Source organism: Bubalus bubalis, chromosome 13 (assembly GCF_019923935.1).
Source record: "Bubalus bubalis isolate 160015118507 breed Murrah chromosome 13, NDDB_SH_1, whole genome shotgun sequence".
Lineage (NCBI taxonomy): Eukaryota > Metazoa > Chordata > Mammalia > Artiodactyla > Bovidae > Bubalus > Bubalus bubalis.
In genome coordinates, this window is record NC_059169.1 from 57,748,919 (window position 1) to 57,765,571 (window position 16,653).

The 16,653-nt window shown below is 44.6% G+C and overlaps 1 protein-coding gene across 12 annotated transcripts in view; it reads left to right on the forward strand.

Moving 5' to 3' along the window:
- The first annotated feature begins 1,782 nt into the window (after nt 1-1,782).
- The window catches only part of PAN3 (poly(A) specific ribonuclease subunit PAN3), a 123,617-nt gene continuing 108,746 nt past the window's right edge, over nt 1,783-16,653 (forward strand). For 4 of the 12 annotated variants that reach the window (XM_025262884.3, XM_044927304.2, XR_003102723.3 and 1 more), the window contains exon 1: nt 1,785-3,014. In XM_025262884.3, the coding sequence (XP_025118669.3) occupies nt 2,567-3,014 (448 nt within the window). In that variant the 5' untranslated portion in view covers nt 1,785-2,566. Of the gene's footprint in view, nt 3,015-16,653 lie in introns of all 12 variants that reach the window. The other 8 variants (XM_025262875.3, XM_025262876.3, XM_025262877.3 and 5 more) reach the window with 6 other exon arrangements.

Sequence of the window (16,653 nt, forward strand, 5' to 3'; positions counted from 1 at the left end):
GCCTGGAAAATCCCATGGACTGAGAAGCCTGGTGGGCTACAGTCCATGGGGTCACAAAGAGTTGGACACGACTGAGCGACTTCACTTTCATCTTCTTTACTTTCATCATATAGTTCTTAGGAGTCAATTTTTTTTCTAAAGGAAATCTGATTATGCCATTACTTGACTTTTTAAAACACTGTAAGACTCTGATGCTGGGAGGGATTGGGGGCAGGAGGAGAAGGGGACGACAGAGGATGAGATGGCTGGATGGCATCACCGACTCGATGGATGTGAGTTTGCATGAACTCAGGGAGTTGGTGATGGACAGGGAGGCCTGGCGTGCTGCAATTCATGGGGTCGCAAAGAGTCGGATACGACTGAACAACTGAACTGAACTGAACTGAATAACTTTCTACTGTCCTCAAGAAAAATGTCTAGTCCTTTACTGTGCCTTCGAAGGATTCTATGATCCCACCCCCACTCAATTCTCCACTATCACCATTCTAACAACCTAAGCTCTTTTTTACCTCAAGGCCTTTATCTCAAGCTGTTTCCTTAGCCTGCAAAGCTCCTTTCTGCACTCTTACACAATGGCTACTAGTAGCAGTGATACTATTGTACCAAGAGAAATAGCTACAATCTACTCAATCCTTACTAAGCACTGGATACTTTATATACACTATTAGTTTATCCCTTACCAAGTGACCAACTAACCATTCTTAACTGGTTTATAGATAAGGCACAGAGAAGTGAAGCAACTTACCTCAAGTAACACAGCTGTTAAGTGTAGGCACTGGATTACAAACCCAGATATGTCCCAATTCAAAGCATATGTTCCCCTCTCCTGCTAATAAGGTATCAGCTTTTTTCCAGAAAGCCCACACTCTAATAGCTAATGTGATAAGGTTAGTACTTAACACACAGGTTTGTAATCGCCTGTGTACCATGTGTCTCTCCAACCAGAGGATAAACAAGCCATCTGAAACTCAGAAAAGAATGCCTCTTGTTTACTTCTGCTTCCCCAGCTCTGAGCTCAGTTCCTGGTACACGTAACAGGCATTAATAAGCATTTGTTGAACAGACATACATGTGAAAATGTTTTTAAACAGGGAGACGTAATACAATGTTATTTCTAGTTTAGTTAAGGAACATCACCAGGTTTACCCGTTTGTGGGTTATGAAATACACTCCCCCACCCCCGCTCCTTCTGCAGTGTGGTACACTGGCTTCTCTTCGTTCTTCTGTGACCTCTTCTGTTTGCCGCAAATACCGCCAACAAACGTCTCCCCTCCCTTCCAACTGCCTTTTGAGAAAATCGACTGCAGAGGAGAAAAACTAAAATACTACTTTCCCTTCATAGCAACTCTTTAAAAACTCTTGCAAACTTTTTTTTTTAAATACAGCGGAGCATAACATTAGCAATGGATGCGCGAAAAACCCTATCCTTTGAAAATGAATTTCGAATCAAGACTAGACTGGAGAAAAGAACCCCGGGCAGGTAGAACTGAAACGTTCAGGGGCTGCCTCTGCAGCGCTGTCCCCAGGTGGCATCTTATTTTTTTTTCATAATATTTTACTGGAGGCTTTCAGTAATATAAATAGAGAAAACAGGTGCTGTACTCAGCTGGGGGTTTGCCTGAGTCAACCTCCTTTGCTTCCAGTTTTTTTTTTTTTAATAAAAGGCCCAGGAGTTTTAGGCAATCATTTCTGCAGCTCTCCTCACCCTCAGCGGGAAGGGGGGGGGGGTGGAGAGGAGGGTGGGGAAAAAGTGAAGGCGCGGAAGTGCGACGAACGGACGGAGCTCCTCTCTCAGCAGAGGCAGGGCTTGGGCTCCGGCCACAGGTGCGCCCCCCCCACCTAAGAAATGACCATCATATTCCGTAAATTTCGTCGTTTCAATTAAGAAATGACGCTCTGGCTTTACAAGTAAGAGGACAAACGAAAGCGGGAAGGCCTGTCGCCTCGTGAGAACGCTCCCCCAGCCAGCCAGCTCGGCGTCGGAGAAGCGCCGCCGCCGACCGCCCGCCGCCCGCCCGCCCGTCCAACCGACGCCCGGCCAGGATTCCCCCTCCCCCGCTGGCGCTCCCGCTACCCACAAGCCCCCGCGCCCCGGCGCGCAGGCGCAGCGGTGACGGCCGTCTCAGGAAGAGGAAAAGGGAATAAACAACTCGGAGGAACCAGAGCGCGAGAGAGCGAGTGGAGGCAGAATTTAAAAATAAACCGGCCCCTCCGTCCTCCCCGCCCGTTCGCTGCAGCCGCCGCGCCCCTCCCCTCCCCCTACTACCCGAGCCCGCGCCCTCGAAGTCCCTGTCAGAGGGCCCGCGCGCCCACCCCGTCGTCCCGCGCGCGGCCCCTTTAAGAAAAGAGAAGGCGAGAGTGAGTGAGACTCCCGACTCTCCCCCTCCCCGCCCCTCCCTCCTGCCCCCTCCTCCCTCCCCTCCCCTCCCCCCCCTCCCCGGGCGGCTCCGGCTCCCGCAGCGGGACAGACCCGCCCGCCCGGGCTTTTCTCCGGCCCCCCGGCAGCGCCGTCCCTCCCTCCCCAGTCTATGGTGGCGGCGGCGGAAGACGAGGCTGCGGCGTTGCCATGAACAGTGGCGGCGGCCTCCCGCCCCCCTCGGCCGCCGCCTCCTCCGCGTCTTCCTCGCTGGCGGCGGCCGCGGCGGTAGTGGCGGTGGCCCCGCCGGGGGTCGGGGGTGTCCCCGGTGGGGCGGCGGCGGCGGCAGCGGCGGGGGTGAAGCTGAAGTACTGCCGCTACTACGCCAAGGATAAGACGTGCTTCTACGGGGAGGAGTGTCAGTTCCTGCATGAGGACCCGGCCGCCGGGGCCGCGCCGGGCCTCGGCCTCCATAGCAACAGCGTCCCCCTGGCTCTGGCGGGCGCGCCCGGGGCCGGCTTCCCGCCCGGAGCGGTCCCGGCTGGAGGAGCCGGGCCGCCCGCGGGGCCCAAGAAGCCGGACCTGGGGGGCCCCGGGCCCGGAGCCGGCGGAGGCGGAGGTGGCAACAGTGGCGTCCTCGACGGGCCGCGGCTGGCAAGTGAGTGTGGCCCGGGGGCGGGGGGGCTTCGGGGCAGCGGGGGCAGGGGGCGCCGGAGCCTGGCCCGCGGGGTCCCCCCCTCCCTTCAGCTTTCGCCTCCCTAAGCGCTCCGAGAGGCCTACGCCCGGGGCCTGGGGCCTCCTTCCGTCTTCCTGCCTCCCCTCCCCACAGCTCTTGGCCCGCCCGGGCGGCGAGGGCCGGTCGGCTCCCCGGGAACGGGGGGCGGTGGAGTTTTGGGGGGGGCGGGGGTGTGGGTGGGGGCGGGGAGGACGGGGGATGGTCCGCGGCGTGCGGGAGATGGGGGTGTCGCTTCCGGGGGGTGTGGAAAGGGGCCGGGTTTGCCGGCACCTGTGAGTGTGTGTGCGCGCGTGCCCCGGGCCGAGCGGAGTGGTCCCCCGGTGGGTGTGTGCCGGTCCGGGCGGGCTCCGCGGCTTCCAGGAGTGGATTGGAAGAGCGGAAAAAGTTTTTTTTTCTTCTTTTTTCTGTGTGTGTGTGCAAGGCTTCTGGGAGAGAGGTTTTCCAGGCAGGAAATGCTTTCTAAGGAATCGGGAGCGAACCGACAAACAGCCGTCTCTCGCGTGCTTGGTCTGAGTCGGGATTTCACCCAAACTTGCATTTCCGCAGTTTTCTTGAAAGCTGGCGGGAGTCTGCAGGGTGTCCGGAGGTGTCTTCTACTTCGCTTGTCTTCTACTACTTTGTATCCAGCGAACCCTCAGCTCGGAGCCTCGGAAACGTGCCACGCCATGAGCCGCGCACATTTGTGTGCGACTGAGCCCTCGAATTCGGCTCTCTTAGGGCAGCGGGCCTTTTTTCACTTGTCATCTGTTACCTTGTAACTTGTTCGTCGATAGTGAGTGGAGTTTGCAGTTCTAATAATAAGCCTAAAAGTGTAATTTGGTTTACAAAAGGTTGCCCTTGAAAAGTAGAGGTGTGTCGAGTTTTTCCTTGTTTGTTTCTGAGTGTATTGAGCATTTCTAAACCAAGTGGGAAAATCCTACTTCCTTGGGAATTCTAAAAAGTTACTAGATTTGAAACTCATTTGATAGGCTGCTTAACTTGAATGTCAGAACTTTTTTTTTTGAACTGTAAATGGTCTTAAGTATTTGGCTTGATGCTTTAGCAGTTATTTGCTCTGGGAGGATTATTAAGTGTCTTCCTAGAGATGGGTGTATGTGTTAGTGTGTGTTTTAAAGATTGTTTCTTTTGCTCTGATGGGTCTGACTTAAGTGCAGATGTTATTTGGTGACGGTGATATGCTAAGAAGAATTAATTTGTAACTTACAATGTTTTGTCAGAATGGTTACTTTATTGGTGGAATTTTATCACGTTGGAGCAGCAACTTTGCATTTTCTAGGTAAGTTTGCTGGATGTATTGAGTTGTGGCTCAGATTAATTCGTTATGTTTGATGAGTAAGCAGAGAAACTGAACAGTGGTTTTGTTACTTACAGAAAGAGGCATGTTAAAAAAATGGAGGTATTCAATTTAATATGTGGTATTTCTAGGATTTTGTAATACACAGATGTGATACATTTGGGACATGAAAGTTAGGACAGGCTGTAAACAAGTGAGGTTGGAAATGGAGGAGAAATACTAGCAATGACTCAAAGGTGGGACCATTTCATATCTCAGGAACCAAACGTGTTTGTTAGGTAGGTTCTTGAGAGGACAGGCAGGCAGTGCTGTGAAGGCATTTTGAAGTCAACGTTTAGTCATTTAACAGTTACTTGATTAAGCTGCATTATGTAGTTGGATTTTGTGGGACTTGCTTGGCTCCTCTTGTCTGCTGTAGGCTTCTTGGTAACTCGCGGGTGGTCTAGGTTGTGACTCCTTTGGGTGAGATAAAATTGTCTCTTATCAGTGAGTGGCCAGTCAAGTTAGGTTGTTCAGGAATCAGGAAACAGGATTGTGTTGGTGATTTAATGCTTGCGTTGAATTTTTTACACTTCATTATTTAATTTTTGATCTAGTTTCTACGTTTCACTCTATTTTTATACTCTATTATATGTATTATATTGTATTATACTCTATTTTATGAGACACTTGATTTGGAAATGTATGAGGCATTTAAAAGGGAGGACACATTCTGAGAGGTGTTGTTATTAGGAGAAATTTAAATTTTGTTAGTTGTTGATCAGGTAGAGTCACTGATACAGTTTTATATTGCTTTTATTTGTTTCCTTTGCTCTTCTTTAGGTGTAAGAATGTGGACTATTTCTTGAGCTGGGATGTCAGACATATCTGCTCTGATAAGCTGGGTCCACATGTAGAAATATTTTGGGCTCCTTGGGTATCTAGGAGCTGTGTGTGTGTGTTTTAAAGTTTTTGTTGAGGTGTACACACCTATGGAACAGTATATAGACCATAAAACTTGGAATTTTCACAAGATGAAAACAGCTCATAACAGTACTCAGATCAGGAAATAGAACTCAATCAGGACCTGCAGAAGTTCTGCTCTTCCTACCCTTTGCAGTCACTCCTTTCCCAGAGGTCACCACTGACTTCATGAACTACGTTGTCGATTCATTTTTCACTTTTTCATTCTTTTTTTTGAGCTCTATAAGAACATTGTGGGCCTCTTTTCTTTAAGCATATTTGTAAGATCAGTTATGTGGGAGCAACCTCTTAGTCTCATTCCTTTTCTTTAAGCATATTTGTAAGATCAGTTATGTGGGAGCAACCTCTTAGTCTCATTCTTGCCTGGTGTTACACATCATATGAATGTACCTTATTTTATATTCTCATTTTGCTGTTAGTGGCCGATGGTACGTTTCCAATTTTTGTTTATTAAGAAGAGCACTCTTTTGAACATTCTTGAACATGTGTTTTGGTTCAAGTCTATGAATTTATGTTAGGAGTGGAATTAAGTAGATGATTTCAGACAGTTTTCTGAAAAGATTGTATCACATTTACATTCAGTCTAGCAGAGTATGAGAGTTCAAGTTGTTTCAAGTTGCTTCACATTCTCCCCAGCACTTGATATTAGCCATCTTATAATTTTAGCCTTTTTGGTGCCTAAAATTTATGATATAATTTGATGTTTTTAATTTGCATGTGTTGGATTGTAACTGAATTAGTTGACAACATTTAAAAAATCAGGTTTAACAGTAAACTACAGATTTCTGACTTTGAAGGGCAACTCTTTTCTATATTAGAATTAGGTGTGTTGGCTGGGCAAGACTCCATTTTTGCCTTATTACTGACTAGGTAACTTACAAGCCTGGCCCTTCTTGGCCTTTGAGTTTTTGACTCTTGCTTTCAGTACTTGAATTGTTTTAGTAGTGTTTCAGATTGTGTGAAAACTTGAGAGGTAAATGCAAGAAGAGATTTTATCCTTACTTTGCAAGCTTTGGAAAACTGAAGCAGAAAGGCTTTATTTTTAGTATGCTTGGTTACAGTGGTGTTTCAGTCTTGTAAAGGAACTGTACGTTCCTTTGTTGCCTACTTTTTATCTGTACAGAAGTACTACACTTCCAGCTCTTTGGTTGACCAGGCAGTATGGTAGTGAACGTATTCTGGCATTCAGGATTGTTGCGAAAATAGCAGTTTGTTTATTATTCTTTTTTAAAGTGTTAGAAATTTCGTATTTCTTTTGGAATTCGAATCTTCTAAAGGTTCACTGTGGTTTGATTTGGTGGTTTAATTGAGTTGCTGATTCTTGACCTTTTAATGATGTGATTCTAATATTCTCAGCCAGCTAGACTTTTCATCTTCAAGATGCTCAGTTTTTAGCAGCTCAGTATTTGTATTTTATATATGTTACTTTATTTGAAACCCAATAGATTTATTTTACCAAAACAGACTTTTCAGTTCTGCTAATTTAATTAGTAGTGAAGGCTCTGGAATAAGGCACATCTAAGATGGACCTGGCTCTCCTGTCTACTTTGTGATCTTGAGTTTTTAACTTTTAAGCCTCTATTTTTCTCATTTTTAAACATGGAGGTAATATTAGTACCTAGTTCAGAGTTGTGACAGGCTTGACTATAACCCTATCAGAGCATTATTTGGCACATAGTGAGGGGTCAGGGTTAGTTGCTGTTGTTAGTTGAATATTAGTAATAAGTCTACAGTTAGCCTGTATATTTCTTTACCTTCTAGTTTTTGAGAGTATATTTTCAAGACCAGTAAAATAGCTACAGATGATTGAACCGTGGCTGTCTGTCCAAATGGCAAAAAGCAGGGACTAACTTGAAGTTCATATGCAAACTTTGGAGTGTATGGCAAGACTATTTTTGTTTAAGCCAGAATTACACTTTTCACCCCACAAACCTGAATCAGCTCACAGAGGAGTGAGTACTGGGAATTTGCCATTAGGAGAGCTCGTATAGGTTAACACATTTTTATTCGACTATACACAAAGTAGATAACAAGAGACTTTGTAACACCATTGATTTCACTCCTTTAATATGGTGCTTGCAAAGTGGCAAGTTTTGATCAGGGTGATAGGAATACAACATTGAATGAAACAGAAGTCTGTCTTGTGGAGGTTACATTCTGGTGAGGAATACAGGTCAGTGTATAAGATAAAATTAGATCTTGAGAAGTTTTACGAGGAAAGCTTAAAGCTTTATGAGGAGTACTCAGAGAGGGTTGTACTAATGTCTCAGTAAGATTCAGTTAGTGAGTAAACACTTCTTTCCATCAAAGTGCATTTGAAATGACTCTAAGAAGCTAAATGATGGCCAAAACATCTATTTTTGTCCTTTTATAGGATTTTCCTCTTTTTAAATTAACTTTCTATTTTGAGATAATTGTAGAGTCACACGCAGTTGTAAGAAATAACACAGAAAGAGTCTGCTGTCCCATCCCCATTTCCCCGGCGGCAGCACCTTGTGGAACTGCGGTTCAGGGTCACAGCCACACTGATTGGCACAATCCACTTAACCTTTTTCAAGATTTTCTGAGTCTTATTTGTGCGTGTGTGTACACATGTGTATAATTTAGTTCTGTGGAGTTTTATTGTGTGTATGTTTTTACACCTGCCAGCACAGTCAGGACATGGAGCAGCTCTGTCAACCCTCAAGAGGCCTTTTTGTCACCTTCCTTCAAATCCCTGGCAACCACTAATTTGCCCTCCATTTCTATAATTTTGTCATTTCAGGAATGTTCTGTAGGGAATTCCCTGGTTGCCCAGTGGTTAGGATTCCATGCTTCCACTGCCACGTCTTTTTGTTGTTGTTTGCTCTTCTGTAGGCTTATCTGCTTTTGTATACAAAGGTATGAATGTTTATGGTACCTAGAAATATTTTAGAAATTTATTTATTTTAGGGTTGAATTTATTTAGTTTTTAATAAACTTGGTAAAAATTTTCACTGAACAGCAGTGTATAAAGTTAAACTGATCTCATTGCCCAGGGTTAATATTAGTTTTGTGTGTAACCTTAACTACTCCTAAGGGCCCTATCTCCACATGCACTCACATTGAGGGTTAAGGTTTCAGTATGAGAATTTAGGGGGAGACAGTTAAGTATATAGCATGGGCATACATATATACACTCAAGTTTTGTAGCAGTATTTCTTATATTTGTTTTTTTTGTTTTGTTTTTACATTTGTTTTTCCATATTAACTTTATATTCTGTTTTTAAAAAGTAGTTTATGACCTGAAGTTATACAAAGGAATGTGATGAAATTCTTTTTTTATGCCCTGTTGTCATTTGCGATCAGTGTGTGCTCAATTGCTCAGTCCTGTCTGACTCTTCATGACCCATGGACTGTAGCCCGCCAGGGTCGTCTGTCCCTGGGATTTTCCAGGCAAGAATACTGGAGTGGATTGCCATTTCCTCCTCCGGGGGATCTTTTTGACCCAGGGATCGAATGCATGTCTCCTGCATTTTCAGGAGGATTCTTTACCTTTGAGCCACGTGGGAAGCTTGTTGTCATATAGTTGTCAACAAATTCATACATACAGTATTTGCTCTTCCTTTCATTGTATAGGAATTACTGTTGGACTGGGGGTCCTGAGAATTAGTTTTTTTTCTTTTTGTAGTACTCTGTCTTAAAGTAACTTTGATCTTAGGCTAGTAATTTAGTCCATGTGGGAATGTATTTCTTTGTAGAATATGAGAAAGGGGTATGGAGTACATGATGTTTAAAATTCCTTCAGGTATAAAATGTTTGTGTTTTTCTAAATGTTTATGTTCTAGGAAACAAATTATATTATGATCAATTTTTAGAATTCATCCTCTTTCCTTCCCAATAGCTTTAAAAATCTTTGACCTCTCAGCAGCTTCAGTGTAGGGAAGGACATGTTCTCTTATCTTGGCTGAGTAAATTGGCTTGTGGATAATGGCCCTCTTCTGGTAAAACTTCTTCCTTTTTTGATGTCCTTTGGTATCTTTTTCTTTAAAAAATTAAAGATACTGTATCCGTTTTTCTAAAACTAGCTTTTAATTGTATTTTTAACATAAAAAATTGCAGCTTTTAAAATCTAGGAATGATATCTTGCTTTGGAAATTAAAAATGTGCTGCATGAGTGGGGAAGCCTGGTGGGCTTCAGCCCATTTGGTCATGAAGAATCACAGGCGCGCACACAGGTTAAAAGTTTAAATAGTGCAAGAGGATACACAGTGAAAAATAGTCTCCCTTCTTCCTTAGCTCCCTGATCCCTCTCCAAAAGACACTCTTTTCAACTTATTATGTATCTTTTCAGAGATGTTCTTTGTAGATCACTCCTGTTTGTATTTCCCTATCTCTAGTACATACTGCTCACACATGGAAGGCTAGTGCACTTTGAATTTTTTCACCAAACTGCTTATCTTCTAGTTTATTTCACTTCTGCACATAGAAATATACTTTACTCTTTATAGTGACTGTGTAATAATTCTCTTCTGTGATTGTACTGTTCTTTTCAGTGGCTATTTAGATTGTTTGTGGTCTTTTACAAGTGATGGTACTAAGCTGTTATATCTTAATATACTATGTATCAGTTCAATTCAGTTCAGTCTCTCATTCGTGTCCGACTCTTTGCGACCCCATGAATCGCAGCACGCCAGGCCTCCCTGTCCATCACCAACTCCTGGAGTTCACTGAGACTCATGTCCATCGAGTCAGTGATGCCATGCAGCCATCGAGTCAGTGATGCCATGCAGCCATCTCATCCTCTGTCGTCCCCTTCTCCTCCTTCCCCCAATCCCTCCCAGCATCAAAGTCTTTTCCAGTGAGTCAACTCTTCGCATGAGGTGGCCAACTTACACATAAATTAACACAAAGTATAACATATGCATATTTAAGGAACGTACAGAGTCTTCAGTAAGCTGGTTCAAACTTGTTACATTAAAAAAAATAAGTAGGCAAATGTAGTAGGATCTCACTTCCGTGTGGAATCTTAAAACAACAATAAAACAACCCAAATGCATAGATAACAATGAAGAAGAGATTGGTGGTTGCCAGAGGCAGGGGTCCCTGGGGGTAGGGGAAGGTAGTCAAGAGAGACAAATTTCCAGATCTTTTATTCTCTTAAAACCCTGGAAAGTAGATATTAACCATTTCTGTTTTACAGAGGAAAAAACTAAGACTTAGGTTAAATAAACTTTCAAGGATGAGTAATTGGCAGCTGGCTGCAACAGAGCTCACGGGCAGCTGCGTTTGCTTAGTCTGTGCTCATTCCACGGTGCGGTAGGGCAAAGGATGGTGTGACTGTTTGCTGAGTGGCCGGAGGAGCCCCTGTTTACTGGGCCTGCATCCACTGTGCTGTCATCTGGTGTCTCTGGGTCGCACTGCCCCATCAGAAAAATGGAGGCAGTAATACCATTTGCATGGGGTGTTTAATAGAAGTTGGATGTGAAAATCTGTTGTATTGTTTATCAGCTTTTAGGAATACCTACTTTTAAGAAGGGCTTACTTGTATATGAATGTTTATGTAAATGTGCTAATAGAGTAGGGAATGCCAGAAAAATATCAGGAATAGTTCCTAGTCTCAGTTTACAGAATAATTAAATGTTTTAGTGGTTGAAGACAGCAATGAAGGTTCAAAGGATTTCTTGTTTTTGGTCACATGAGTGATATAAACAGTATCTTAAAAGGTGGAGTTTTTAAGAAAACAGTTTGGAATAATAAGGGAATGCATTCTAGAGATGAGGAAGGAGGAAAATAACATTTATGATTACCTTTGAGGTAGGGTGCTAGGCACTCTGCTTCACTTGAGGGCCTTTCACAGCCCTGTGAGTGAGATGTGATTGCTTTTCTTTCAGATGAAGAAATGAATTTTAGTGGGTTTTGCTTAAGGTCATTCAGCTAGTGAGTGGTAAAACTTGGATTAGAACACAGTGACTAACTTCAAGTATTTTGTTTTTTCCACTGTACCTGGGTCTTGAGGATTCTACGGCTTGGGCTGTGTGTGTGCTGGAATTGATGGTACTCCTTGTTGTGGACTGTGCGTGCCAAGTCACTTCAGTTGTCTCTGACTCTTTGTAGTCCTGTGGGCTGTAGCCCACCAGGCTCCTCTGTCCATGGGACTTCCCAGGCAAGAATACTGGAGTGAGTTGCCTTGCCTTCCTCCAGGGGATCTTCCCAACCCAGGGGTTGAACCCATGTCTCTTACATCTCCTACAGTGCAAGTGGATTCTTTACCACTAGTGCCACATGGGAAGCCCAGTTGCGAACTATCAGTTCAGTTCAGTCACTCAGTCGTGTCCAACTCCTTGCGACCTCGTGAATTGCAGCACGCCAGCCCTCCCTGTCCATCACCAACTCCCGGAGTTCACTCAGACTCACGTCCATTGAGTCCGTGATGCCATCCAGCCATCTCATCCTCTGTCATCCCCTTCTCCTCCTGCCCCCAATCCCTCCCAGCATCAGAGTCTTTTCCAATGAGTCAACTCTTCACATGAGGTGGCCAAAGTACTGGAGTTTCAGCTTTAGCATCATTCCTTCCAAAGAACACCCAGGACTGATCTCCTTCAGAATGGACTGGTTGGATCTCCTTGCAGTCCAAGGGACTCTCAAGAGTCTTCTCCAACACCACAGTTCAAAAGCATCAGTTCTCAGGTGCTCAGCTTTCTTCACAGTCCAACTCTCACATCCATACATGACCACAGGAAAACCATTGCCTTGACTAGACGGACCTTTGTTGGCAAAGTAACAACCTTTGTTGTCTTTGCTTTTTAATATGCTGTCTAAGTTGGTCATAACTATAGACCTTCAAAATATAATGAGTTTATTGGTTTGACTGGAGGAGAGAGTTCAGTAGTGTTAGAGTTATTGTAAGACCTTTTTATAGTAGAATGTATACTTTTGCATTATAATCTTTGATATTTTGGAAATATTTGTTTTTTCCCTGATGGATACACAGTTGTCTTAAATCCATTGATTGAATAATCCCAGTTTTCTCCATGGGTTTTAAAAAGGAGGTTTATCAAAATATAATTTACCTACTATAAATTCACCCATTGTAAATGTACAATTCATTTTTTCTTAGTAAATTTATAGAGTTGCAGCCATCAGGAGTTTTACAAGAACTTTTAAGATACTTTCGTGTTTTTAAATATACATTTCATTTTTTTCTGTAACGTTTCATTAAAGTTTGCCAGGTAGATGGTATGTGTCTCATTTTACAAGTCATGGTATAATCTCCACTTTATAAGCATTTTGCCTGAGACATTGTGGCTAGTAAGTGGCAGAACTGAAATTCAGACCCAGAACTTTTAGGAAATACTATAATGATAGGTTGAGAACAGAATGTTGAGGGCTTTTTAATGTCGACTAAGAAGTTTGGATTTCATCCCTTGGGATAAGGATTGCCAGCACCTGTCTGTGATGTCCTTGTTGGCAGAGGAGAACCACTCAGTATTTTCAGCTGGACTCTTTTTTTGTCTTTAAAACTTGTTCTGTGGAAAGCCAGACTTGTTCTGTGGGCTCCAAAATCACTGCAGATGGTGACTGCAACTATGAAATTCAAAGACACTTGCTCCTTGGAAGGAAAGTTATGACCAACCTAGACAGCATATTAAAAAGCAGAGACATTACTCTTCCAACAAAGCTCAGTCTAGTCAAGGCTGTGGTTTTTCCAATAGTCATGTATGGACATGAGATTTGGACTATTAAGAAAGCTGAGCGCCAAAGAATTGATGCTTTTGAACTGTGTTGTTGGAGAAGACTCTTCAGAGTCTCTTGGACTGCAAGGAGATCCGACCAGTCCATCCTAAAGGAAATCAGTCCTGCATATTCATCGGAAGGACTGATGTTGAAGCTGAAACTCCAGTACTTTGGCCACCTGATGCGAAGAGCTGACTCATTAGAAAAGACTCTGATGCTGGGAAAGATTGAGGGTGGGAGGAGAAGGAGATGACAGAGGATAGATGGTTGGATGGCATCACCAACTCAATGGACATGAGTTTGAGTAAACTCCAGAAGTTGGTGATGGACAGGGAGGCCTGGCGTGCTGCAGTCCATGGGGTCGCAAAGAGTCGGACATGACTGAACGACTGAACTGACTGACTGACTGATGTTGGTCATAGCTTTTCTTCCAAGGACCAAGTGTCTTTTAATTTCATGGCTGCAGTCACCATCTGCAGTGATTTTGGAGCCCCCCAAAATAGTCCCTCACTGTTTCCACTGTTGCCCCATCTATTTCCCATGAAGTGATGGGACCACATGCCATGATCTTAGTTTTCTGAATGTTGAGCGTTAAGCCAACTTTTTCACTCTCCTCTTTCACTTTCATCAAGAGGCTTTTGAGTTCCTCTTCACTTTCTGCCATAAGAGTGGTGTCATCTGCATATCTGAGGTTATTGATATTTCTCCCAGCAATCTTGATTCCAGCTTGTGCCTCATCCAGCCTGGCATTTCGCATGATGTACTCTGCATATAAATTAAATAAGCAGGGTGACAGTACACAGCCTTGACGTACTCCTTCTGTTGTTCCATGTCCAGTTCTAACTGTTGCTTCTTTACCTGCGTACAGATTTCTCAGGAGGCAGGTCAGGTGGTCATATTCCCATCTTTTTAAGAATTGTCCACAGCCTGGCCTCTCAAAGAACAAAGGATTGAGTTGCATACCAAAGGAGAGCTGCATACCGGCCCCTCCCCGCCCAGAGGCAGAGAGGCAGGCTTGCAACATCTAGAGCCGGAAGGCAAGGGGCTGCTACAATTTCAGCCCCAGAGACAGCATCTTCCACCAACAGTGAGCAGGCTTCCAGCTGCTAACCATGTCCTCCTGAGATCCTGGGTGGATAACATCTGCCAGATGGGTTGCAGGTTGAGAGTAGCTCTCCAGAGGAGACACACGGCACACCTAAGACAGTGCTCTTACGGCACACCCAGGAAACTGAGTAGTCTGGACCCGGGAGGTGATTAAGATGCACAGCCCACCTGGGACAGTGCGTTCAGCAAGCACCTGGTTGCCTGAGCTGCTCAGACCTGGGAACAGCACAAAACGCATGCCCAACCTACAGACACTGAGCCAGAAACATGTCTGAGTGTCTCCTGTGGAGGTGCGGGTGAGCAGTGGCCTGCCGCAGGGGCTCTGGGTGTAGCAAACCTGGGTATGGCATAAGCCCTTTGCAGGTCGCCATTATCCCCACCATAGAACCACCAGAACTTACACAGGACTGAGGAATCAGACTCTTGGAGGCCACAGACAAAACCCTGTGTGCACCAGGACCCAGGAGAAAGGAGCAGTGACCCCCCCAAGGGACTGACCCAGACTTGCCGGTGAGTGTCCACGAGTCTCCGGTGGAGGCGTGGGTCAGCAGTGGCTTGCTGCAGGTTTGGGGGCATGAGGGCAGCAGTGCATGCAGGGACCTTTTGAAGGAGGTCGCCATTATCTTCATTGCCTCCACCATAGTTTGGCCCCAGGTCAAGCAACAGAGAGGGAACACAGCCCTGCCCATTAACAGAAAATTGGATTAAGGATTTATTGAACATGTCCCCGCCCATCAGAACAAGGCCCAGTTTCCCCTTCAGTCAGTCTCTCCCTTCAGAAAGCTTCCATAAGCCTCTTAGCCTTCTCTCTCAGAGGGCAGACAGAATGACAACCTCAATCACAGAAAAGTAACCAATTTGATCACATGACTGCATTGAGCTTGTCTAGCTCAATGAAACTATGAACCATACTGTGTAGGGCCTCCCAAGACAGAAAGGTCATGGCGGAGAGTTCTGACAAAACGTCCACTGGAGAAGGGAATCGCAAACCACTTCAGTATTCTTGCCTTGAGAACCCTGTGAACAGTATGGAAAGGCAAAAAGGTATGACACTGGAAGATGAACTCCCCAGGTCAGTAAAGCGTCTGCCTACAATGCTGGAGACCCAGGTTCAGTCCCTGGGTTGGGAAGATTTCCTGGAGAAGGAAATGGCAACCCACTCCAGTATTCTTGCCTGGAAAATCCCACGGACAGAGGAGCCTTGTAGGCTACAGTCCTTGAGGTTGCAAAGAGTCGGACACGACTGAGTGACTTCAGTGAGTGAGTGATGCTACTGGAGAAGAATGCAGAAATAGCTCCAGAAAGAATGAAGGGATGGAGCCAAAGCAAAAACAACAGCCAGTTGTGGATGTGACGGGTGATGGAAGTAAATTCCTATGTTGTATAGAGCAATATTGCGTAGGAACCTGGAATGTTAGGTCCATGAATCAAGGCAAATTAGGAGTGGTCACACAGGAGATGGCAAGTGGGAATGTTGACATTTCAGGAATCAGTGAACTAAAATGGACTGGAATGGGTGAATTTAACTCAGATTATATCTACTACTATGGGCAAGAATCACTTAGAAGAAATGGAGTAGCCATCATAGTCAATAAGAGTTCAAAATGCAGTACTTGGATGCAGTCTCAAAAACAACAGGATGATCTCTGTTCGTTTCCAAGGCAAACCATTCAGTAGCACAGTAATACAACTCTATGTCCCGACCAGTAATGCTGAAAAAGCTGAAGTTGAATGGTTCTATGAAGACCTACAAGACCTTCTAGAACTAACACCCCAAAAAGATGTCCTCTTCATTATAGGGGACTGGAATGCAAAAGTAGGAAGTCAAGAGATACCTGGATTAACAGGCAAATTTGGCCTTGGAGTACAAAATGAAGCAGGGCAAAGGCTAACAGAGTTTTGCCAAGAGAACACACTGGTCATAGTAAACACCCTCTTCCAACAACGCAAGAAAAGACTACACACGGACATCACCAGATGGTCAACACTGAAATCAGATCAAGTATTCTTTGCAGCCAAAGATGGAGAAGTTCTATACAGTCAGCAAAAACAAGACCAGGAGCTGACTGTGGCTCAGATCATGAATTCCTTTTTGCCAAATTCGGGCTTCATTGAAGAAAGTAGGGAAAACCCCTAGACCATTCAGGTATGACTTAAATCTCTTATGATTATATAGTGGAAGTGAGAAATAGATTCAGGGGGCTAGATCTGATAATCTGAAGAACTATGGATGGAGGTTCGTGACATTGTACAGGAGACAGTGATCAAGACCATCTCCAAGAAAAATAAATGCAAAAAGGCAAAATGGTTGTCTGATGAGGCCTTAGAAGTAGCTGAGAAAAGAAGAGCTGAGGAAAGAAGCTAAAGGCAAAGGAGAAAAGGCAAGATATACCCATTTGAATGCAGAGTTCCAGAGAATAGCAAGAAGAGATAAGAAAGCGTTCCTCAGTGATCAATGCAAAGAAATAGAGGAAAACAATAGAGTGGGAAAGACTAGAGATC